Raw genomic sequence first — 26674 nt, 5'->3', positions numbered from 1 at the left:
AAATAGAAGCACCGATGCGTATACTGCGGTTGGTACTGCGCGCACTATGCTTGGTTTAGCTGCACAGGACTGCGGAGCTTTGGGGTTGTGTCAAACGACACTGGCCGATTTACGCAAGCGACGATGTCTTACGGGACCATATTTGTCGATCGAGCACAATGTTTCACGAAACGATTGTCTCCATGAACAAAACAAGCCAGGTACAAATACGTTCACAAACAAACCAAAGCCAGAAAACGGCTTGCCGTGGCGTGGTGGCGCCATCTATGTTCACTAACTGTAAACAAGGCCCTGTGATGTCATTGCAGACCACGAAAACGCACGATTTAGCGTGAAAATTGAAATTTTAACTTAAATTAATTAATTTCTCGGTGACTAAAGCATCCTTTGCATTCGGACAAGCGCAAGGAGCACTGCAAAACACGAACTCTTTCAACTTGTTACTGTCATACTGAGGCGGATTCCTGGTCAAGATGGCACCGCAGGCAACCAGGTGGCGCATCGCCTCACCCGCGACCTTCTGCACTGGGCGCCTCGGATTCCCTGCGTTTTCCACCCACGTGGGGCACCACTCTCCACATCACCGTCATCAGCCTACTCAGGTCCACTGCAGGACGAAGGCCTCTCACACTGACCTCCAACCACTCCTGTCCTGCGCTACTCGAGCCCGCAGTCTACCCACGAAGTTCCGCATTTCATCCCTCCATGGTGCTATTAGCCTTCCCCATCTTCTATACCCATCTTTTGGTATTCACTCTGCTACCCTAATTGTCGACCGTTTGTCGGCTCCTCTCATACATGGCCAGCCCAAGTCCATTTCGTTTTCTTTATTTCAACTACGATATCGTCAATTCTAGTTTCTTCTCAGGTTCAGGTAGCACGTTTCTTGTCCTTGCGTGTCATACCTAACATTATTCTTTCCATGGCTCGTTGAGCCGACCTCAGTTTGCTTTGTAGTTGTTAAGTAAGGCGCTAAGTTCAAGCCCTGTATGTCATCACCAGCAGCATACAATGGTTTCTTTTAAATGACAGAGGTAGCTTAATTATCATTATTTGGGAGTACTTGCCAAGTACTCCTCAACCCACACCTATTCTGCGCCGGATTTTTTTCTCGTGGTTGGAATCGGCACTTACCATCCGTCTGAGGTAGCTGTATTCCTGTACCTGCTTTCCTAAGCTGAAAAGAACTAAGCTGAAAAGAAGCCGCATTACGAATACCTTTAAGTACATCGAACGCTAGACTCGATGAGCTAGGCATATACAGCGATTGCGAGGAATTAATAGAAGCCTATTTAACTAATCAATCAGTCCGTCTGACCAAAACTCCCACAGGTCGACATATACTAAAACAGCTCAGAATTAACCCCCTTGTGGAATAAAGGAGTCTGAAGCCGCCGTAAAAGAAACAATAACTATTTACATTACATCTCTATGAATGCCCCTCGTTTCTTTCCGATCATCCTTGTCTTCCTACTCTTTTCACCGAACGCTGCACGATCAGACGTCCCCTTCTTCATTAGGGTAATTGCCCTACGTCCACCGCAAAAATATAACATCTTCCCACCCCGGCACAAAAAATGGAATTAGCAAATCTCCCCTGAAAACCATGACTCCCAGGTCTTCTGAGCGTTTATCCGTAACAAAATAGACAATACAGGCTCTTATCCTAATGTCCATGAATGCTTTCTTGTCAAATCCGTTGATTCAGTCACATGCCAAGACTGCCACAAGGACCCGTCTTTTCGGCGCACGCCAAGTGTATCGCTGCCGTCGATGTACCCAGGATGAAATTCGTTGCTTATCTTCCACGGTCTTGAATTCTGATGCAAACTCTTCGGACTTATTCACAGCGGCCGTAAAAGAGCTGTTTAGTGCCTTTCGCTTCTTTCTTGAGTTTTTGGCGAATCGCCTGTCCATGCGTGATGCATTCTTACTCTTCCGACAACGACAACTGTGTCCTGTGTGATTCCGCCCTTGACGTCCTTTATGGGCAATGACAGTCTCTGGATCTTTGGACATTCTTTGGCCGTTCACTCCAAGTATCGTATCTCGCCTTCCTAATTCCGCAGGACAATCACTCGTATTGTGATGCTCGAGATCTTTTCTATATGGCGCTCGTGAAGATATTAGGGGGCTTGATGAGCAGGCTATGTTGCTTCCGGTCATCTCAGAGGACTTTTCAAGTGAACATGAAAGCACGGCATCTTTGGTTTGGATGTGAAGGGTAGGTAGCAAGCGAAATTGAAGTAGTCTCCCCCTTTGCTTGCGGTAGAAAAGCTGATGGGAGCGATGTTTCTGGCAAGTTTACTTCTTCAGCATCCTCTTCAGCATTCGGTGGTTCGAAGCACATCTTAGTTAGTGCAAAGAACTCTTTGAAATTTGCCGATACCTCCAACGTCTTCATGATCTTGCACTGTTCATTGGTGTTAGCCTTGTCTTTTAACCCATGGTACAATTGCCTCAATATGTCAATTATCATGTCCTCATATTCAATGTTGGTATTGTCTTCCTGTTTGAAGTAGTCCACGTCTATAAACGGTACAATTTTCTCATTTAACCGCCTTTGCGAAACTTCAGTTTTTTGTAACTCGCGCATGAAACTCCTCAACCTAACACACCGACCACTGGAATTTGCATTCAAGCCTAATGCCTCTTTTGCGGTGCTGCACAGTTCTCTGGCCATTATCCTTTCTTGGTCCCTTTTTGCCTTTAGTTCTTCAAGCACCATATTAGGTCGTGCGAAACTTCGCTCATGCTGTCGAGGTACTGTCTCTTTCGTTGTGTGATAAGTTGCAACACTCACCTCCCCGTTGGCGGAATCACTGCCTCGACCCACCGAGGGCAATCGTGAGAGGTGAGGAGGCATAACCGTCGCGCACTCGTCTGTCCATTCCGATGGTCGCCTTTGGGCAGCACCACCGTGGCTCTGCCCATTGTAGCCGTCCGCCGTCCGCATCATTGGTGTCCTTCAAAAGACCGATGGTCCGATGACTTCGAATCTTTGCCGAGATCTCATCCACCTTATCACCGACTCTGCCGCTTTCACTTTGTTTGATACCCGTTCCGGCAGCTTGGGGGCCCCGACTTCCTTCCCGGGTTTCGGCACCATTAGATGAGTTAGAAAGGAGTCTGAAGCCGCCGTAAAAAAAACAACAACTCTATTTACATTACATCTCTATGAATGCCCCTCGTTTCTTTCCGACCATCCTTGTCTTCCTCCTCTTTTCACCGAACGCTGCACGATCAGACGTCCTCTTCTTCATTAGGGTAATTGCCCTACGTCCACCGCAAAAATGTAACACCCCTGACAATAATAGCTGAGAAAGGGCCCATTCCATTAGAAATAAGAAACAACCTAATCATAAAACCACTGCCGAAGCATATGCACCCAACACATCACCAATACAGACGAAAACGTAGGGCACAATACCTACAAAAAAGATACCCTCCAGGTCAAAACACCCTCTTTATTGATGCCGCCGAATACCGACATAAAACAGCATTCGCCATTGTCGTAACGAAAGGCACAGACGAACCACCAGTGCATGCAATAACCACCCACACGAAAAACCCAGCAGAGGCGGAAGAGGCAGCAATAGCCGTAGCATTGACGCAACGCCCCACGCCCCCCATAATTATCTCCGAAACCGCTATTGAAAATTTTGCCCAGGGCAACATTTCATCCTTGGCACTTAAAAGTCTTCAGAAGAACTCCCCCCCCCCCCCCCCCCTTCACCCCAGTAGACATACTCTGTACACCGGCCCACGCGGGACAGGAAGGGAACGAAACCGCACACTCTGCAGGCTCGAGATCTTACCCTCCGAGCTGGAGTGGCGCCCGACCCATCCCACGGGGCAAGGTCATCCAGAAACAGTCTCCTTAACTATACCGACATTAGGGAACATTACCGCTTCTGCCGCCGAAAGCTAGCACGTACCCCCGCACCCGGGACTCACAACAGCCCAAGAGCAAGACTGGAGGCTCATACAAACAAACACATACCCACATCCAACCGGCCTGCACCTAATCCACCCAACACAAGTCACATCCCCGAACTGCACCCTTTGCACAGCCCCAGCCACCTATCCCACAATCTGTGGGCCTTCCCCCAAGACCCCTATCCCCGAATCACCACAGCTGAGCAGTGGATAGAAGCACTGGCATCCCACGACAGGGAGGTACAGACCTCCCTGATCGCAAGGGCCGCCTCGGTCGTCGTTGGGCTGATAACAACGACCACCAACTTCTCACGCTAAAGACAAGCTCAGTTTAATGAAGTTTGCTCTCTCTCTCTCTCTCTCTCTCTCTCTCTCTCTCTCTCTCTCTCTCTCTCTCTCTCTCTCTCTTTCTCTCTCTCTCCAGAGGAACTGGTTACAGACACTTGTGGAAAGACTAAATCGGGAGAGTAACGGACACCCAGGTTTTTGTTCATGTTCCTGGTATATACACTATTAAAGGGACCATTTGAACAACCCACAAGTCTGGTTCATTCGAAAGATTGTCTCGTTACAATCATAATTACGCCACTTTTAACGCACACTTCGCTCTAATGAGCTATATAATTAGGGGGAAAAGAGGATGGCCATGAGACCCACTGGGTCATTTCGCACAACAGAACCTATAATGTCATTCCCAGCTGTGCGATTGGCTAACGCCGGAAAAAGCAAACGCAAATTAAGCATGATTTATAACCTCATGAGTTACAAACAACGCAGGAACAGGACGATAGGAGGATCACACAAACACGGTGCTGACTAACAACTGACGTTTATTGTCGCGAACGGGCAAGAAATATGAAAAGAGAAAACACGTGACATACTACTCTAGGAACGACAAATGCAAATCAGTAATAAAAGTAAAACAACAAAAAAATAAAAAAACTTTTATGGCACAGTAATCTTCACTACTGTTAAATCTGCAGAAGCCAGCACAGTTTATATCAAGCGCCCTCACAATGTCTCCTGGCTACCAAGATAGCCAATTTCTTTCCCGGTGAGGGCGACGGAGGGTGTACTGATGCCATCCTGATGACGGGTGTGAATTTCCCAGTTGTTAGTCAGCGCCGTGTTTGTGTGATCCTCCTATCGTCCTGTTCCTGCGCTGTTTGTAACTCCGTTATGTTCGTTATGTACCAACTGGCCCGCCTGCAATCCGTGTGGCAGGATTTATAAGCTTGACGACGAGCTGTTTGGGCTTAAATGTAATGCATATTTATTTTACAGCAGTAACAATGGTGCGGTAAACAATAGAAGTTACGGAAATACACGTTAGCGAAGACGTACCGATGCGCAATGCTGTTGGTACTGGGCCTACTATGCTTGTTTGAGCTGCACAGCAGTCCGCCGCTTTGGAGTTATCTTACACGACACTGGCCGATTGGCGTAAGCGACGTTGTCTTACGTGACCCTGTTTGTCGAGGATACCCCATGATTCACGAAACGACTACTTTCTGCAGTGACAAAAACAAGCCAAATGTAAATACGGTCAAAAAGCAACGGCGGACAACGGTCTGTGACTGAGTATGGTAGCGCCGTCTAGGAGGGCTGACGGCAGGCAAGGCTGCACAGAAGAATGACGTAGCGGAAGTTTGTTTGAATACACGCACCTATGACTTGATGACAGACGTCACGAAAACACACGTTCTGGCGGAAGAATCAAAATTTTAAAGTAGATTAAATAATTTCTCAGTGAATACTGCATGATTTGCTGCCAGACAAGCACTGAGGGCACTATGAAGCACGAAATCTTTCGAATAAAACAAACTTCTATTTTGTCTGCATAGCCCCTTCAAACAAGCTGCAGAAATTCAGAGAAACCTTTGCTAATGTGTAGCATTATTATGCACCTTGTCTAAAGTGTGTGCTCTTTACAGCCAAATATGGCTATGTATAAAGAAAGACGTTAGGTTATTTTATAATATTTAAGTTTTCTTTTGTTACTTTTCGCCAATGATGTAAAACTTATACCATTGTAGCGATGAGGTGCCTTTACTTAGCTAAGTATGTTTTCTTTTCCGAAAATACAAGGCGTAGTGCAAGGTTTGTCCTTTCTCGCTATTTTATTCGTATTTGCACAGTTCTTTTCCGCGCTCTAGGTTTTGTTCGGTTTGCATAGTATAGTTAAAACCGGATGTAACGAACCTCTATGTAAAGAATTCCCCATTGAAAGCCCCTTTGAAGCCCATGTGTTTGCGGCTTATCAGAAATGAAGGCGCTGCGGTGGTTAACCCTGATGTAACTAATTAATTCTCTACGCCGATGAGCCACTGTTTTCTGCACTTTTTCTGAAAAATCGGCTGGAGATATGCAGTAATTTAGCTAAGTTAGTCCGCACCGCAAACTACCGTGTGTTTCCACGTGTGAGTGTGGTGTCGGTTAGGTGCTATTCGCCCCGAGATCAAACACAGTCGGCCCCTGGCGGCGGCGGGACGAACCGCTACTAGTGTGGATGGCACTCTCGCGTCGACTGCTCGTTCACATTGCGTGCGGCGCAGGACGCGTGCTCCACACGATAAAACAACCAATATTGTCACGTGGCCAAAGACGACGCAGTTGTCTTCAAGGAAAACAGGTTTATTGGAGCGAACTTGTTCTCCCCTAACAACTCAAAGAATACAGGCGGCTAAGCAGTAGTCAACAAAGTAACATGCGAAGGCGAGCGTCGACGATTCGAATGCCGGGGCATCTGCTCTGCAGGAATTTATCACTCGGCGCGAGGGTTTGTCGAATCGTCGAATTGTATCCAGAACACTGTAGATCAACGAAGATTATTCTAGGCCGTTCACGTTAGTTCGGAACGCTCTCCCTATCAGAAGAGATAACACATGCCGCGGCACAGAAAGAACGGAACACGCGCGTCCCTTGGCACACAGACAACACCGATAACACAGACCGGTGAGGCCGGGCAGCAAAAGCAAAACACAAACAAAAAAGCCAATGCATGGTTCGAGGCAATATGTTCACTTGTTTTGCAGTATGCAATGACATAGTTACCTCTACTTTCGCATTTCCTCTAGAGAAGCAATAATCAGCGGCCGTTGCGGGTGAAGGCGCTGGTTTAATTCCACGAAACATCTTCGTCGCGGCGAAACATAATATAAACATTGCTTCGACACATTGCACTTTTCTTATTTATGAGTACAGACGTCTGCCGCTTCGGGAACGTCAAAGGGTGCTTTTTGAAGGTGGCGTGGTGGTTATTTGAGGGATAAAAGTTTAATACACGAAACGAGTAAGAAGCGACAAGACCTGTGAATACCCGTGCATTTGCCACACCCTTGTAAAATTGTACTGTGTCCTTATAGAAAGAACAAAGTAAAAAAACAAACAGAAACAAAGTTCATTGTCATTATTGCGGCCGTTCTGAGGTTCCCGATGGGTCGCCGCTTTGTAGTAATGAAAAGTTATTGCCGCTTCCATGCAATAAATTCAACGTTGGGGAACCGAACTACAGCATACCACTCTTGTTTGCGCCTTTCGTGCGCACATATAAGGCACGAAGCGCGCCCACAGTGTGCATTCTCCCGGGCCGCTCAGCGCAGCATCCCCACAAGCGGCGCGACGCTGTCGCCACCTGCATGTCGATCTCGCGGCGAATAGGCCAGCCTGTCGGCGGGTAGTCGCGTTTCTCTACTGCTATCCAAGGTGTCGGTTCGTCGGTGGCAAGTTCTGCTGCCACAAGGCGAAAAGTTTTGTCTTTCCAAGGCGAACTCGCAATTTTAAATGCCGATTCCGCCGCCGAGAAAGAACAACCTCGCCACCCGTACAGTATCCCAGCTAGCACCCTCTCACCAAGTCCGGTTGCGTGAAAGAACATCAAGTTGACGAAAAGGCTTCGTTTCAGCAGAATTTGGTCCTTGAAACGCGTGAAGGTACCGAAATGTGTCAAACGGCAAATGAGATACTTCATCTGCGTTTGTGAATACGGGGTGAGTCACCTCCCTTCCTTTGCAGTGCCGTGTATATATTGACTAAGCTGGTAGGAAAGCAGAAGATGCAAATCACGCCGTTTTGTCACTCTGCAATGAATTCTTGAAGGGCGAGTTCACCGCCACTAATGTCCAGCACAATGGTTTCGTTTCTTTTTCATTCACGTGCGCCTTCACTCGAAACCTGCATGTGGTGAAAAATTGCGGTTTTTGGTCAACTTCGTGATATCCAGGTTCAACTGTAGAGGTACACGATGCATGTGTTTGATTTCATCAGACTGTTTTTGTGAAATTCTCGCCTTTGAAATTTTTCTTGTGTTTTGCTTGTTCAAAATTCTGTCCTACTAATGATCTCCACTTACGTATTATAACGACTTAATATGCCACTTTCACCACATCTGCATTTTTGTGAAAATACAGGGAGTTACACGGTTTGCTCATTTTCGCTATTTCTTAATTCGTCTTTCTACTGTCTTTTGTGGACTTTTTTGCGTAGTCTTTGTTTTTTGGGGAGATGTATAACATGCATATTTTTGTTTTTGTCGTCATTTTTGTGAAAATTTTGTTTTTCTAGTTTTCTTCTTTTCTGTTTTTTTAATTCTGTTCCGCCGATTACCTCAATTTACCTTATCACGACGAAAGGGGTTACTTCCGCAAAATTCTCATTTTTGTGGTAATGCAGGGCGTTACACGGTTCGCTCATTTTTGCTTTTTTTATCCGTATTTTGAATGTCTTTTTCCGAACTTGTTTAATATTCGGTTTTTGGGCGAGATGCATAATATGCATATTTTTGATATCGTCAGATCGTTTTGATTATTTTTTTTCAAATTTCTAATTTCTTGGTTTATTAATTCTGTTTGACAAATTGTAGACTACTTCCGCCAAATATGCATATTAATGTAAATGCAGGGCGTTACACGCTCCTGCCTGTGGGGCAAAGAATGGTACGCATCAAAAGGGCAACCGAAAGGGATTGTCTATGAGCAAGTATCTTTCTTTTCCACTCCCCGACTCTTTTACACTTGAGCGACTCCCTTTAAAACAAATAGGGACACGGGAGACGGTGAACCGTCATTGTGTTTTTGTTTTGGCGTCTCCACTTCTAAATGGAAGTCGACGTATCAGAAGCATTTGTAGCATGCATTTATCTACGTACTTTGTTTCCAGAGTGCTTGTTTAGGTTTGTTGGTAGGGCATTGCAGTGATTTTTAGTGCCGACACAAACATACAAAGCGGAGGAACGCACGCGTGGGCCCCGTGCAGGCAAGCGAGGCACTGCTCTAACACACGTACCTAAGCCGGAGGCCATGTATCGCTTTCGCTAGGTTCACCTTTATTCAGCTAGAATCATCAAGCTGTGTTGGTCCTGGAATTCCGTGCTTGTCTCGCATTCCGAAGGACCCTAGTTCGAATCCCTCCCAGCGCAGAATTTGCCCAGTTTTCTTCCCCACTGTTTATGAAATTTTCTCTGGGAAGTGCGGCGTCATTCCAAACATTCATTGGGCCTCCAAATTTGATCAGTAAACCCTTTCGTGTTCCGCGCGTCGACCATTTAGTGTACCACCCGGTTGCCATTCTGAGCTTCATAAACTACGGATTTGCGCAAGCATAGCTAACTAGTAATTTGGCGTTAAAACGTACACGATTTGGCGAAGAACAAACGTATGCCAGCGAGGGCGCCTTCGCTAACGTATTTCTCTGCAGAGCTTGACTGCCAGGGGTGCCTGAAACTCCCCCCGGTGCAGTCCCGACTGGCAAGGTCAGCGGTGAATGCGCTTTACCTGTGGACTGCAGGTGATGGCGTTGCAGGCGTTCCTGCAAGGCGGCGTGCTCTTCCTGATGGCGGTGGCCAAGGAGCAGGCCATCCTGATGCCAATATGTTTCGGCCTGGGCTGGCTGACCAGCTCGCTGGACATGCTGCCGCTGCCCGTGCTGCAGCGCTTCCTCGAGCCGGACTCTGTGGGCCGACAGTTCGTGCTGTGCCGAGCCACTTCAGGCCTCTCGTGTCTGGTCGGCCCGGTGCTCGTCTGTCAGTACCCCCTTCAACGCTTCTCCCTTCGGGCCTTGTGCATAATGAACTACGGGCAGCACTCTATGACAAACGACAAGACTGGCGCTGCTGGTAACCACTATAGATGAGGGGCCAAGTTGGCTCAAGAGGTGTTCTAGGCGTCTTGCTGACGTTTCGGTGAGGGGTTAGCTTACGGCAAGCTATTACAGGGGGAGGATGGTGCTATAGCAATTCATTAGTTCGGCGAATGGTGAGGCTTTCTACATGTCTCAGTTTTCCTAACATTTATTTTTAACCAAACGATGGCGCTTTCGGAATACGTGTCCTGAAGCGCCCTTTACAGGTGCTCTCGAAACTGATTGAGCAATTTCTAGCTGCAGTCTTCGGCGGGCTATCGTGCCGGTCGCACAACACCTTTGCAAAGATGCTCGAACTAGCGCGTAACAGCCAACTGGCAATTTTACTTCCGGCAAACGCTTCAAAATAGGTGTACTTTTGTACAAGCACGGAATGTCCTATAAACCTGACGAAGACAGCCTAAGAAGCAAACGTCAAGGAGTTTCTGCTTCCAAAAATCTTGGCCATCTACTCATGGTGACTGATCCACATGGTCTGCAGCCAAAGCAGTGAAACAAGACGCAGGGTAATAAGTTTGATGAGTGTGCGGATCGTCGTGTAGGAGGCAATGCCTTGGCAAATCGGGAGTTGTTCGAATGAATACTTACATAAATACCCCAGCAGCATCTACGCTGACACAGCTGGTTTCTTCAGGCGACCCGCAAGGGGATATTCCCCCGGACATCAGAAACAATATCCGAATGGCTCGCCTTCCAAAAAACATGAACCCAGCGTTTTATGATCGGCGACAGAGCAGGGCCGAAGCGCTACAGGGGAAGTACGGAGGACGGTGCGATGTTCTATACACTGATGCTGCAGCATACCATCGCAGAAGAGACAAGATTGCGGTTGCTTCCAAAAAAGAACATGGCCATATGCGCATGCTGCACGATCAGAAATAGGTCTGTCACAACGGCGGAAGAAGTGATGATAGCGCTGCAGCTACGTCCAGGAATCCCAAAGTAATTATGTGCGACTCCAAAAACGCCATAAACAATTATAACATGCGACGAATATCAGCTGAGTCGGTCAGAATCCTACAAAAAAAAACTAATGGGCCATCAGGTTTTACTAATCTGAACCCCGGCCCATCAAGCCCTCAGGTACAATGATGTAGCAAACGATCGCTCACCTGAGGACTCACTTTCCGGGCAGGCTCAGACACCCCTTCCACAGAAGACACATTGCCTGAAAATGACAGGATGCACCCCTACCGAGAAATAACGCAATACTATAGATTAACAACAAAAGAATTCCCAGACTCAGACCGCAAACTCAACAAAAAGGAAGAGGCAATCTGGCGCCGGGTTGGAACCTGTACTGCTACTGCTTAGTGAACTCTTAATAGCATGAATCCGCTACTGCTTAGTAAACTCTACACAGGTACATTTGAAATCAAATGCAAACATTGGGAAAGCCTGGCAAGCATGGTCCATATGATATGGACGTGCCCACAGATATCAGACGGCACACACACCATAGACACTTTGGAGGCTCTGATACTCAGCTCAGACCTGGAAGCCCAACGGAAGATCATCAATCAAGCTCAGGCAGCCGCCAGGTCCCAAGGGATACTGGCCGATCCCTATCAAGGGCTTTGAAAAACCCATTGATTGGTACTAAACAAAACATTTTCATCATCATCATCGCGATTCAATGCCATAAGTGCGGCTGTAAACGTATTTTAACCAGTTCTGTTCAATGAAAGGACGTAGCTTCTAGGCGCGGATAACTGCCGCACGAGAACCAGTGGGGTTTAGACCGTGGGGGTGTGGGCCGTAATTTCTGTGAACGAAAAATGGTCGCCGCCTTAGTTTATAAAATTCAGTATGAGCGTTATTTACAAAAAAAAAAATGAAACGCAGATCATTCACCAAGTCAAAGAATACAAATCGGTATTTCGGGAGCACTACAGCTCACCAGACAAGGATTTCGCAACCCTGGTTGAGTATATTTGCCAGAAACCTCCTAATGATTTCACAATTACACTATCGGCCTTCAGTCCCCAGCAGCTGCATTGCCCCTACCCAAGGCAGCGGGAAGGCAAGCAATACAGTAGAAGGTGCTAGGAATCTCTGGGTCCGGGTAGGCCACCAATGGGAACTACATGTTTGTGCATTTAGTGCTCGAACCCTATCGAGCGAAGCTAGTCTATCGGTCCTTTTACACGAGTTATCCGATATTCGATGGGATATGGTAGGGTTAAGCCAGGTAAGAAGGGTTGGAAAGGGATTTGGGTGCTTCCTACTGGCGATATTTTCTGTTATCGCGGGCATTCTGAAACAGATCACTTAGGTGCAGGGTTTCTGGATCATAGAACTTTAGCAGGAAATGTAGTAGAATTTCACAGTATTAATGACCGTGTAGCTTCTCTCGTTATTAGGCTGAACAAGAAGCACACGTTGCATGTGGTGCAGGTCTATGCGCCTACATCCACTTACGATGACGAGGCTGTGGACGCATTTTACGAAAACATTGAATAAGCAATTAGACACGTAAAAACACGGTAGAGAGTCATTATGGCTGATTTCAATGCAAAAATAGGGCCACAACAGATTAGGGAGTATGCGGTAGGGAAATTTGGCCTAGGTTCTCGAAACAACCGCGGAGACATGCTCGTTTCATTTGCCGAGAGGAATAATCTGCGCATTATGAATACGTTCTTTCGAAACAGACAAAATAGAAAACGGACTTGGAAAGGTCCGAACAGCGAAACTAAAAAGGAAATTGATTTCATTCTAACTGGCACTCTCCACATGATTCACTATGTACAGGTAATTGGTCGGATTAAAACAAGTTATCACAGAATGGCCAGAAGCGCTAGATTTAAGGAGGGAAAGGTTAAAGGTGCTAAAACGGAAGACGCCCAACCTGCCCTCCGTGGGGTGCGAAGTGAACGAATTCCGATCGTTACTTGAAAACAAATTCTCTGTGTCGTCTAATGACACCAAGGATGTGGACTCTCTCAATTATCATTTCACACATGTGGACACGGAGTCAGCACTACCCATAGGAGAACCGCATTCGGATCCAAGTTATCACAGAAAACTAAGGACCTTATTGATCAGCGCCGGAAAATGTTTGTCCGCACTCCGCGAGACCAAATAGAAATGGCAGAGCTCTCCAAATTGATCAACAAAAGCAAGACTGCCGACATCCGTGCTTTCAATGTTGCTAAACTTTAAGCAACATTGAAACACGGAGGGAGTTTGAAAGCGACTAGACGGAAGTTCACTATTGGCAAAAATAAAGTCTATGCAGTCCGGGACGCCCGTGGTCACATAACAAATACGCGTTCGTAGCACTTGCTCCTGTCCCGGATTTGTAGCAGGAGCAAGTGCTACGAACGCGCCTTATGTCCTTGACTCATTCAAACTACGTCAAGAAGCTACTGATACAACGAAGGCACGCGAAGCTGAACGTCAACGGAGACGACGAACTGAAAACTTTAGAGGGGGATGCTGAATTTCCCGTGGGAAAGCTGTGGCGGGAAGCACCACGCGCCTTGCAGCTCAACCAGCCCCGTCCGCAGCGCCTCTGATGCTGATTGTGGCAGGATGCCCCTAGGGATTGGCCAACCAAAGAATCCATCACGAAATAGGTTCGCGTAGATAGGTTCGTAGCCCTTGCTCCTGTCCCGGATTTGTAGCGTATCAATAAAGAAAAAAAATTGCAGCGTAGTGGGAAGAGCACCGCGTACCTCCCGTTGCGGCCAGAGAGTCGTGGGATCGAAACCGGGCGCCGCTAACTATTTCTTTTTTTTATAGTGTAGTATCGCGGAGCTGTGGGTGCAAGGAGGAGAGTTGCGCATGCGCAGTGAGCGTGTGGACGGCGCCGCCATCAACGACGGAGGACCAGGCGAGCCTAAGAAATGCTCCGCATTTAAAAAGGGGCCACATTTCGCGGACTGGGTAGTAGCAAGGATGGCAACATCGATTCTCGGGTCAAGTGGTTTCACCAGGCCAGCGAAGCAGTGTTTTCATGCGCTTCATGGCTTTTTTATAGAGGCGGGATTGACTATCTAAACATTCGGCGCGGCCATTCTGCTAACAGGAACAAAACTACCCGTGTAAACAAAAATAATAAAATTCTAGATTTTAACTTCGATGATATGTGCTGAAATCTAATTCTTACACGCTAGCCAGGATGTCTCGGAGCTTTATTCCCATGGTAGCTTTTTTTGTACAAACACAAAGTGGTTCGATTATCACAACGCATATTACCTGTGCCAGCGCCCATCTAGCGCTCAACGCTGCTTTTTGTGTACCCAGTTCCTAGCTCTCAGCTTCACTACGAGGCCTCACGATGCCTGTGTTTACCTTTCACCGGACGGCTATAGGAGCTTCTCGGCCGCTCACAATGAAGCAATAACGGTTGCACGGGCTTCCCACCCTTTTTTCGCGCATGTTTTGAGTTTTTGAAGAAACGAACGACCCGAAACACATCGAATGCGCTACGTCTTCTCGCAGGCAGCCGTGGTCAAATCGGCCGACTGTGCCCACTCGATTCCTGACTGGAACGTCACTTCCGCCCGGGCGTACTGGCCACCTTTTTTGCAGTTTCGGTTCGGAAAAGAGCATTTTTGATCTTCGTCTACAATGCAGCGACGCAAATTTGGGACTCCAAATTTTGCACGTAGCTCCTTTAAAGTATTCCGGAAACCAGTACATTTAAGGGGCCGAATATTTCGTCGCAGTTTGTTTTTAAGTTATGGTCTCGGCTCTTCGTCGTCTTCACCGGGGCAGCTAATCTGCTGGCCGCTCGTCCAGCACGCTACCAATACACGAAGGAGGCGACGGAGCTTGGTGTGTCGATAGCGTCCCCGTACCGAGCTCCGTCGCCTCCGTCATGTAGGGCTTATACACACGCCGTCGAAGAGCCGCTTGCCGAGAAATCGTTTAGCACCCTGTCCAAGTCAGTGAAACGGTCTTCTTTGACGAAAATGCGGTTCCCACGTTTGAACAGGGAGGCAGCAGAAGACCTTTTGTGAGCGTCAGGATGAACGGACCGATAGTTTAGGTAGCGGCCAGTGTGCGTGTGCTTGGCTGACAAGCATGCAAAAAACGGGAGTCTATCGCCGGCCTCCGTCTCTACTGTGAATTTGATGGCTTTTTTCCTGACTGTTCCAGTGCGCAATGAACGAAGCCAAAGCGCTATGCCGAATCACGCAAAAACAGCCGTCCATCCAGCGCAGAAAAACACTTAACATTCACCTGAAGGAAGCGGGTGCACAATTTTCTTGCCATTACATCGTAGGATTGGCAGCAGTAACAGGGACGGAGGCACCCGTTGCCGTACCGTGGGCTTGAGTGTAGAAGACCTTGTCGAAGCAGAAGTACGTGTTTCCAAGGCAAAATCAGAGGAGCTTCTTGAGCTCAAGAACGTCAATCGGCGACCTGCCTGGCAAAATACGGTCGGATTCTAGAGCAGAAGCGCATGCTTCCACTGCCATGGCAGTCGGAATTGGGCTAGGGGCAGAGACACCACGTCAAAGGAAACCATCATCTCGTCGTCGTCAATTGTCACGTCCCAAAATTTTCCAATAGAGTCCCAGGAGTTGCTCACATGCGTGTAGCCCTTTACGATGAGTAGACCGCATTCTGTTTAGGTAACCGGATGACTTTCAGAAAGGGGAGCGGGTGTAGTCAACGATTGGACGCAGGGGGACCTTCGGCGGGCCATAAAGCGCAGGCGCAGCGCTATTATGGCAGATAAGCGTATAATAGACTTGCGCTCGGCAAGTACGATTACGAAGCGAAACAGGTTCACCAGGAGTCTACCTGTAAGTCCCTCAGTACCTGCAAGATCGGGCGCCGAGTGAGCTGAACGTAAGTGTCCTAGTCGTCGAGCAGAGCCAATATCTTGCTTTTGTAGACAGCCGTGCCAATCGCGTTCTGCGTGGTTATGACGTCGGGGTAGCACACGTTCCTTTGTGCAAGCTGAGGCACACACTCGGGTGCGGTAAGAACGGGCTTCCGAGAGCATCGTTCCCGGGCGTGGTGAACAAGATCCCGTGCGCTGACTGCGACTACGCATGCATCGGTGGATCGGTGGATCTGACGTTATGGGGTTAACCCCCCAACGCCCAGCGTATCTAATTTGATACGCGGTGTTTAAAAAGCTAGAAAGGGACAATAAACCTAGACCAAAGCCCAGAGTATCGTTTTTGATACACTGATGGAGCTTCTCATGTGAGTTCAGAAAGGCACCGCCAGAGGTATGCTGGCAGCTCGAGATAGAAGTTGGCTAGGAACGCGTGGTGGCTGCCGGCCGAAGGAGGCGGCGATGGTGGCGACTCGGTGAACCAGAAGTAGCTGCATCCCCGGTTGCGATCTGCCCAGCGCGTGCTCCCACTGCTCCACGCTGGAGATGGGGGGAGAATGGGTTTAGAGGGCAGGCCCACATGACGTGGTTAGTGTGTCGAGGGAGTCACAGAGAGGGACAGTTGCGTGAAGGGAACTCAGAGGGATAGATCTCGTGGAGGAGGGAACGACTGACGAGGGAGTTGGTCTGAAGGAGTCGCCATAGGCGCTCCTGCGCGTTGGTGAGCGTGTGTGGGCAGGGGGATAGCGGCGGCGGAAGAGGTGGTAATGATCCGTGACTTCTTGGCACGACAGCCATCGATCGCGGGCCCACCGAGCACCGTGGTAGGGATCAGGAGCGAGCCCAGCACGGCTGGTGAGTTCTCGTGTTGCTTTGTGGGCCGCCTCGTTGCCTCCCACCCCAGTGTGGACCGGGGTCTAGCCGATGTCGAATGGTTCAGTAGGGGGATTTTGGAGGAGAATTTTTAGCGCCGTAGCCAAAATGCTACCGCGAATGAAGTTTTGAACGGCCGTCTTCGAACCAGTGATTATAATGTGTGGTTGCGGCCTAGCCTGTCTGGGTGAGTCTAGAAGACAACGGGAAAGTGATAAGCTCGCTAAAATTTCGCGATTCTCGACTGCCGTGATTTAAAGAAGGCCGATCAATTGCGGGGCCCGATTTCGCGAAATGTTTACAGATCTGCTCCTTCGCAGCGACGTTCCGCGACGGCGACCAGAAATCGTACGCATTCGTCTTCATCGTTTCCGGGGCGTTGTCGCTTCTGGCCGGCGCCCTGTGGATACCTGGCATCAAGAAGGAGATGGCCGAGGCACGCGGGAAGGCGGCAGGCGCCACGGAGGCGGCCGCGAAGCCGCTGGATGCGTCCGTAGCTCAAGCATCAGGGGAACAGGTAGGTACTATATATGCAGCGTTCCTTCTAGCCTAATGAGACTTGGGGGCTCTACAAGAATCGCTCTGCAGTTCGCTAGCGCCTGAGCCAATACAGAGTTTTAGTATTCCGTGTGTTCTGTACGTTCAGAGTGTGCCGTGCATACTAAGACCCGACTGCGGCTGCGCGCGCGGGCACGAGCAAAACAAAACATGTTTGCATGTAATTTGCGACGGAGCATACTTCGTAGACAATTACCTGAATGAAATTTGGAAAAGACTCGGGCTTTATCCTTGCGGACAAATGTAGAGCTGCCTCTTTCCCTCCCGCGTCGTAGGCGTCTTACTGTTTGTGTGACGCTCCAACCCAGTCCACTCTACCACAGACAACAGCAGACCGGTCTCATTAGGCTGTTTGACGGCCACGTTGAACCTCACTCCAACTCAACGGACATGTCATCAGTAAGGGTGTGAAACTTATATCCGTGTGCGTGCCCGGCCCCTCTACTGCCTCCCTCCTCTCCCAACCCGTGCACGCATAAACAGGCAACCGCGGGTGCTTAGAAGTGAAAGATACTGTCAAACATGTCGCTCTGAAAGCCCTTTAAGCTGAACGAGTGATATTGGCCCACGTCGGCGTTCCAAGCGGGCCAGCTGCTGTTCATCCGGGACGGATTCGCAGCTACACGACCACCTGGAACTCGAGGTAGCAACGGCAGCGGCAGCGGCTTTCCGTGGTTTTCGCGCCAATTCACGCTTCTGTTCGGGATGACGCTTCTGGAGTTCCCACTCTTCTTCCTCCAAGCGAGCGATATGCGTCCGTCCAATAGCGAGTTAACACCTCCAGGGCTTCGACCTCTATACTGGCGCACAAACCCGTGGGTGTCCCTATCGCTGCCCAGCCCTAGGCATCTCGTTGTCTGTGCAACACACCAGCCCAGAACCAAAGCGCCCGATTGCGGAGGACCGCTGACTGGGCGCATTGAGCCACGAGACTGCCACTTTTCAATCTCCCACCACCACAACGGGTATGCCACCTGCTGCAGCGGCATTAAGCCCTGCTGTGCATGCATACCCCTCCACCCCTAATCCGGCGACGGGGGATAGGCGCCCTAATCAGGCGTGAAATACAGTGGCGAATGGAGAGAGAAAGACTTTATATGCGACCAGACTAAGATCTATTAAGAACTATGACCAGCTGGTCAAAGAGGGCCGCCGACGCGACAATGTTGTTCAGAATGGCTTTCCCGCTAAAGAAGAATAGTGTGCCCCCGCAGGCGTATGAACGGGGCAAGTTGCTTCCAACCGGCAGGGGCGCGCAGCTAGTGGGCGAGGTGGAATTTGAAGCGGCAACGGCTTCATTCTTGGCTACGGCGGCGGCGGCTTTCGGGCATCTTTACACCCATTCGCGCTGGCGTTGATTCTCCGCAATCATCTGAAAACCGGTGCTACGGCCGCCGTCAGCCGACTGCGCAACTTGTAAAGGAGGCATCAGTGGTGGCGAGGGGAATAATCGTTGCGATAACCGGTGTAAAAGAGTGGTCGGCGGTGGCGAGGAGGAGCCCCGGAGCGGCGCCGAGGAAATCTGCTACCCCGGAATAAAAACTGGGAGGGGTCAGACATGTGCTGCTTTGCAGTTAAAAGAGACAGGACATGGGCATATCTTCTTATGACCCCTCCGTTGCCCCCAGTTGCCAAGGGAAACTGAACATTGCAATTACCTTGTTAATTTTTTTCTTACTTTTTTCTCATGTTCGTACCAGGTGACGTGTTTTTGTTGTTGTCTTTTTTCTCCCCTCTTCCACTTCTCTCTTTTTTTTTTCGCTGCCCTCCAACCATGATCCCATTGTGCGAAATGTCCCTTCCCTTGCCCTGCCCTCTCCCATGCTAGATTCTCCACATATATAACCCTGAAAGCAGCTTATTCTGTACTCTGAAGAAAGAAAGTCCTCTTCTTGAAACGTCAGGAAACTTTTATTTTTTTTTATGTTTTTCTCGTTGCCACGCAAGCGTATGGTGAGGCTGACTTGACCAGCTCGGAGAGATGGACGCAGGAAAGCCGCTGGCGGGTTTAACAAAACACACGCAAAGCAACGCAAAACACTCAAGAATCAATTGCACGCAACCGATAAATCATCAAACCCATAACTAAATATCCCAAAATACAATCCGAACGTCTGTACAATGAAGGCCTACACCATTAGTTCAAATCCACTCAATCTATCACCCTCTAGATGACCTCTCTACCACCACAACTCCCTAGTTGTGTCCTACAACTACGTCCCTATTGGACTGGCCTACCCCGGTCGTCGGCGCTGACGTGTCGCACCCTTGCTTGGGCACGACTCCGTGGTAGCCGCCGTCGTCTCTTGTTGATGCCGGCGTTCGATGCGCGCGGCCGGACCTTGGACGGAGTGGGCTCCGCGCGGCCCTACGTGCTTCCTCGGTGGCTGCCCCCTGAGAGCCGCTGCCGCTGGACGTCGACGAACGTAGCCTTTCGGGGCCGTCGAAGCGAAGGTCGACGGAGCGTTACGTGGGCCGCAGGTGCACGGTCGCCGCCGCTGGGGCCACGAAGAGACAGGTTTGTAGGGAGCCTAGGATGCCGCAGCCGATGCGAAATCGGCCCGCTCCCGCCCAGGCTTGGTCGGCACAGTCGCGGTGGCCTGGCCGCGTCCCCCTGGCTCGTTCCTTGAAGCTCACGTGCTCCTTCCGCCCCCTGGTTTCTTTCCTTTCTTCTGATTGTGCGCCCCGCTTTTAACCCCTCTGGGCTTGATCGCGGCACACTCTGATTAGCTCTTTGCCTTTTGGTGTCCATATATGGTCGTCACGCCACTTGTCTCCTGCGTGGCGTTCTTGATTGGCTGAACAGTGCGCTACCAAACTTGACCATGATGCCTCGGTGTTTATGCGCGGTGTTCATTCATTGGTGCGTTCCTGGCACGCCGTTCACATTGCCGTTTCTTTGTTCTCGGGGGGTTTTGAAGCATACCCTCTCCGGGGGTGCCCTTGACACATCACACTCATGTGTCTGTCTTCACTGGTGTGTGTGCGCGTACTCCCAGCCCGTGATGGCGATGGTGATGATGTCGACGATGACATGCAGCCGTCATCATCATGTTTATATCTGTACACATTTACTATTTCGGGATTTCGGCGTGCTTTGACAACCTTCAGGTGGTCAGGAGCCCTCCACAACGGCGCGCCTCCGGCCCGGGTGTAGCATTGGGCGCATTAAACCACGCAATCGTATCCTGATTTTGAGTGAAAGCTGCTTAGCCTCATTTCGAGTACTGAATGAATTATATTTATTTCTTACCTCTGCATGAATATGACCATGTCTTCATCCGCAGAAATGGAAATTATTAAAGGAGCCGTCACAATCACCTACTGGAATGAGTGCCAGTTCTGACACATGAAACACTCGCGTGACTTTGACAGGCCACTGATAAAACACCCTGCCACAGGGTCACTGAAGACAGCAGTCCTTTTTCAGTGTAAAAAAAGCACGCAAAGTTATTTAAAACGAGGTGGACATACAGCAACATATTCATTATCTGAGCACAGGCTATCCCTGACATAAATAACGATAGTTAGTAGGCTACGTCTTTCAGTGAAAAAAATAGCGTTTATTCGTGTGTGTACATTTAAATGTGTTTTGTGTACTGTACAGTCAAGTACAAATGAAACGTGAACTCGAAAATATTAACTAGAACACAATAATATCGTGATTTCTTTCCGTGCAAGTGAAATTGTCCTGAAACCTAATTACAGTAACAAAGCTCGAAAAGGTATCTCTAAATACAACAGCAAGCCACAATTCTATCTGCACTATTCAGGTTCTTTGGTTTTGAGTCTTCCGGTTCATACTTTCGGGTTTTCATTTCATTTGTTCATGACTTCCTTCATTCACAGTCAAAAGTGAAAAAATGAAATAAGAAGTACGGATGATGCAGCCGCCGCTGGTGCTTCTAGTGAACTTGTCATCCTATACTAAGCATTCGATGGAATGAATGGAATGTATGAAAGCAAGCCGTGCACGTTCGCGCCAATAATGATGCAGTTATCTTTTAGCCACAATAAAATTTTAAGTGAAAGGGTAGAGGCAACGAAAAAAACCTGAACTGGTAACGGCCCTGGTAAAGGTAAAGGTAGCCGGCAGCGTCGGAAGGCTGGGGCCCCCGAGCACCCCCTGTAGTCTCCGCATATGAGTGCGATCCACGCGATGTTCACGGCGTCGCTTGTCGGACAGTACCGCGCACACTTCGGCGCACGAGGGCAAAAATGGCCACTGATTCCGCTGCCTCTTCAAGAAAATCTTTGTTGTGCGCAGGCGGTTGCCGCGGGTGGCGTGTTGGCAGCAGAGCCGGCCCCCGACGGGGCGGCTGCCACGGTGACGCCCGGCGACGCAAGCGCCGGCGCTCAGGTGCCACCTGCCGATGCCCCCCCGGCCCCCTCGTGAGGGCGCCACAGCACATGGCGAGGTCACGAAGCAGCCGCCACCAGCGACCTTCGCATAAATGAAGCTTAAGGACTTACGGGCGGTTGTCTCGTGTAAATAGGAGAGCATGGTTATTCGTTTTGATGCCTTGTCTGGTGCGCCGCTGGCCCACCAGTCACGCCAGGTGGCTCTAAGGAGCAGCTCGACGCTATTGACTGGAGAAATGAAAAGGCCGTGCATGTTTCCGAGTGCTCTCGCTCTGAGTGTTCGATAGCTCCTAGAATAAACAGCGTTGTGCAGTCGGTTTGAGTGGTGCCACTGGTGGGGCACTTCATTTCCTCCCATTTTCTTGGATTTTCAGGAAGCGTGTTCGTCGATGCCAAATGCTATATTACGTGCAGAGTACTTTAGGCGCTCGCCTTGCCATCGTAGCTCGCTCACTGGACCCAAGTAGAGCAACAGGGCGTTACGTTGTAGTACTGTCGCCGCAGCGTACCCCAGAGGCTTCGAAACCCAAGCGGTTTATATAGTCATAAGCGTTCGAAATTTGTGAACCACTTGCACTTGTCCTACATCTTCCCGTTGTTTAGCGCAAAGAAAACTATAGTTACATTTGAGGCAAAATATGCGCTATTAACCGGTAGCGCCCGCGTTCATTTAGTTAGGAACGCTGGTTGGGTTGGTTTTTACAATAGTAAGTGAAAAAAGCGGCCCCGCAAGGAAAAAAAAGGCGCGTTCGAAATGACGCAGGAAGGCTCTACGCGCAAGAAGAACATGGCACGTCCCGTTCACTTCGTTCGTCCTTGTTCATTTTGCGCTTACTTACACGACACGTTCTTAATGCCGCAGAAAGACTCCAGCCGCGCGAGAAAAAAAAATGGCACGTTCGAAATGACGCAGAAAGGCTCCAGCCACGCAAAAAAAAGTTACGCGTTCGAAACGACATAAAATAGCTCCAGCATACGAACTTAAAGCAAACACAAAAAGAACAGATCTGCTGGGGAAGTTTCAGGCAGGGGGCGCGCCAGAACTGCGAAGGCAGAAAATTTGAATTGCATGGGGTGGTAGAATAATGGCGGTAGAGCCCATTATGTCGAATCACTGCTCTGTACTTCCGACAGCTTTCACATTGAGTGGAACAATTTTTTTATTTATTCTTTTTTGCTCGTGCCTGTAGGCTATACGAGGGGTTGGACGGAAGTCACTGTGTTCGCATATGACAGTGACAACCCTGTGTTGCACAATCTGCACTAACAGAGACAACGTTGGCCGCAGCTCAGCCCAGCTTTCGCCCTTCGTTGTGCTTGTAAGCTACCGCGAGGAAGGTGCTACCAGCGTGGCACAACATATTGAGAAGTAGCGCCAGCGGGTGTAAGACACATATATACTTCGACCAGGGCTCCCTTCGCTGCAAAAACATTTTCCCGCAAGAATGAAGGTGTTTCCTTGCACAAAATGGCACGGGTTGAGCTTCTTTAAACAAATTCAAGCCTTTCCGGTCCCACTTTTCGCATGCGCGAACTAGCTACGCGGGAAAAAATTCCGATAATATACTAAAAAATGACCCTGCAGGGTCATTTTTCAGTATACTATCTCGATTCCACAACATCGTGGCTCGTAATCTGCTTCAACGATGACTTTTGCTCTTCTCTCATCTAAAGCTGGGCAAGAAAATAAGAATCAATGAATCCAGGCGAACTCGACTGCATTGATTTATTTCTTTCAGTCCCCCGCCCCCCTCGCAAAGTCTGCCCATTCACCTGCACCTTTTACCATATCTTATGATGAAGCCATATGTTATTATGATAACTACCAGCGATTTCAAAAGTTTTTGCAAATCCGCATGCTGATTTGTACCTGCCCACATTAAAAAGCTAAATTCTATAATTAACGCTAAATATCTTATTTTCGCGACAAGCCCACCGACTCTATCGGAGGACTTTCCTTTGCTGGCTATAAAAGCAAGAAGAGCAGATGTATTTCTAAGTAAGTATATGTACTCGCTGTCTCCATGCATCCCGTCGGTTTTCTTGCTCAATTCATTCGAGAGTCAAGTGTGACTTGTGCGTGTTGAGTGTGTCTGTATGTGATTCTGCGCTCTCGGCCCATCCACACCGTCACGCGTAGCTCCGGTGTCCACACCCTTATTTTAGTGTGTTGAACAACCTTACACCTTTTTTTAGGGTGTTCACATGAACATTCTTTTTTAATCCGTACACCCTTTTTAGCCAAAACACTGTGTAAAGGTGTTCGCCATGGGACAAGAAGCTTACACTCTTTTTGGCCAAAAAGCGTGTAAGAAAGTTTAGTGTGAGACGACGTCGGCAATATTTCTTCTGCGTCGCCCCATTCCTTGTAAAGCAGGTCCTGTGCGCAGCACGAAGAGTCGGAGCTAGGCGTCAGCTTCTGTATTCAGTAGTCTTTCGAACAAAGGGAACAGCCAGCTGCTAATAACCGACAACACGAAAAGTGCAAGACGAAGACAAAGTCCAGACCTTCGGGGTTGTCGGCTTTGGCAGAAGGCATTGCGACTCCCGGTAATCGCATTTAACGAGATGGTAAAGGAGTTTTGGGAACCTTGTCGAAAGTATATCACACCAATTTACGTTGTCGTGGCATGAAAGTATGCCAACAGGCACTATGGGCCGCAAAAAAATGTAGGTTGGGTTCGAAATAACCAACTGTACGTATAGGCGCGTGCTGGCTTTATACCGGGCTTCCAACCAGTATGAAGGCTTACTGAGCAAAACGTTAGCGATTGAGCACGATAACGGAATCTTTGATAGATGCGCCCACGAGATGTGTGCGCAATGGTCCACGTACGTTAATAGACCATGCGCTATCTAACATATCTCCCCAACCATTGTATGCCGTCCTTGAAACCGATATCACGATCATTTTCCCATTTTGCTTATTTTTGACGCGTGCATGCCGGAAAAACGTAATTCACACTTCACATCTGTTTGTGATGCAGTTCAATTTAGAGAAGCGATCCGGGCGACTGATTGACTGCATAACTTTTCTTCTGCAATTTTAAAAGCCGTATCATCAAGTACTACCACGCTTAAATGTAAAAAGAGATTTAGCTATCCGAACAATCCATGGATGACTAAAGGGTTATTAGAAAGCATGCGGAAAAAGGAAAATATGTACAAAAAAAACCAAAAGACAGCCCTTTAATTCTAATTTAGCGAAGCGATATAAGAAATACTGCTGCCTCCTAAACATCCTCTTAAAACAGGCTAAAAAACGTTATGAAAATGAATTTGCTAAACACCATAACAACCAAAAAAAAACAATGGAATCTTTTGAATACCTTCCTTAATAGAACTGCAGCTAACGCCTCTGTATCAAAAATTACATACAATGGAGTAAGCCTGATGGAACCACCTCATATTGCTGGTGCCTTTTGAGAATATTTTTCATCCGTTTATCACAATACCCCTCAGCCTTTAAATGCGCAACTTGGTTTGCCCCGTGCTTCCCAATCTTTCTTTTTGTTCCCGGTTACACCAGAAGTGCTCGCTACGCTTGCCTCATTGAAAAATACCAGCCCAGGTCTAGATAACATTTCTATCCGCCATTTGAAGTTAGTTGCTGCTTTAGTCATAAATACTCTTAGCCATATAATAAATCTTGTCTTTAGATCTGGTACTTTTCTATCTATTCTAAAGAAAGCTAAAATAATACCTGTTTTCAAAAGAGGTGACCGGCTATTAATATCTAATTACCGCCCAATTTCCATTCTCTCGTGTCTTAGTAAACTAATAGAACAGATATTTTCCAAACGGCTGAACAGTTACCTCAATAAATATAATCTACTTAATCCATGTCAATTCGGTTTTCGGTCAGGACGTTCCACCAACCTAGCATTGCTTTCACTAACCGACTTCATTAAAAAATCAATTGACGCTGGAAATTTTGTGGGTTCAGTCTTTCTAGATTTTACTAAGGCGTTTGATACGATTAATCATAATATCTTATTTAAAAAATTAGAAGCCTATGGCATTACCGGTCCACCACTAACATTTCTGAAAAGCTATTTACTTAACCGACAATATACCGCACACGCGGCTGACACTTTTTCTGAAACAAGAACATTTAACCAAGGTGTACCTCTGGGATCTATCCTCGGCCCTTTACTTTTCATATTGTATATTAATGATCTTCCGTATTGTCTTAATTCTTCTCACTGTGTCTTGTATGCGGACGATACAACCATTTCTTTATCTAATAAATCGATAATTTGCCTTACCGCTAACTTGAATGCAGTACTTAACAACGTTGTAAAATGGTGCCGCGTCAACTATTTAGTTATTAACCCGGAAAAAACTAAATTTGTGGTCTTTAGATCTCATCAGAAAACCATCGGTTTTCTTCCCGAATTACATCTTGGGTCTCATTTAATCACACCTTGCGACCACGTTACATTTCTTGGCATTCACCTCGACCCGCATCTTGCATTTAGTTCTCACTTTTCCCATTTAAAGTAGAGAACATCTTTTGGAATTCGAGCTTTAATCAAGGCTCGGCGCTTTTTCCCTCATTTAGCCCTGTTGTCTTTATATTTTGCTTTTGTTCACAGTCATTTTCATTATGGTATTGTTTCATGGGGCAACACTTACTCCTCTCACGTTTCATCTGTTCAACATATACAAAACCAGTGTATTCGCATTATAACATTCAGCCCATGTCGTTCCTCCGCCTCACGACTTCTACATCAGAATAATATACTATCAATTAATGGGCTGTTTCAATATAACTTAGGTATTCTTTTTTACAAATTATTGCACGGTAACCTCTCTTATGATCTCTTTGATGTAAGTGTTTTACGCAGTAAAAGCGTAACCAGGTTTTCAAGTAGTAACAATTTGTTACTACCACCTGTTCATACTAATTACGGTAAGAAAACTACTTGTTTTTCAGCTGTGAAATTTTGGAATAATTTGCCTACTGCTGTCAAATCATCCCCATCACTTGGTTGCTTT

At 48.0% G+C, this 26674-nt stretch overlaps 1 protein-coding gene across 1 annotated transcript in view; it reads left to right on the top strand.

The window, feature by feature from the left end:
• The window catches only part of LOC144146161 (uncharacterized), a 49210-nt gene extending 26988 nt beyond the window's left edge, over positions 1-22222 (top strand). Inside the window, exons 4-6 of the mRNA XM_077678127.1 lie at positions 9724-9958; positions 17074-17270; positions 21579-22222. Coding sequence (XP_077534253.1) covers positions 9724-9958; positions 17074-17270; positions 21579-21707 — 561 coding nt within the window. The 3' untranslated portion in view covers positions 21708-22222. The remainder of the gene's footprint in view (positions 1-9723; positions 9959-17073; positions 17271-21578) is intronic.
• The last annotated feature ends 4452 nt before the right edge of the window (positions 22223-26674 follow it).

Source organism: Haemaphysalis longicornis, unplaced genomic scaffold (genome assembly GCF_048455015.1).
Source record: "Haemaphysalis longicornis isolate Haplotype H1 unplaced genomic scaffold, Haemaphysalis longicornis Haplotype H1 scaffold_7, whole genome shotgun sequence".
NCBI classification, from domain to species: domain Eukaryota; kingdom Metazoa; phylum Arthropoda; class Arachnida; order Ixodida; family Ixodidae; genus Haemaphysalis; species Haemaphysalis longicornis.
This window is presented reverse-complemented; position numbering and strand designations above follow the sequence as displayed.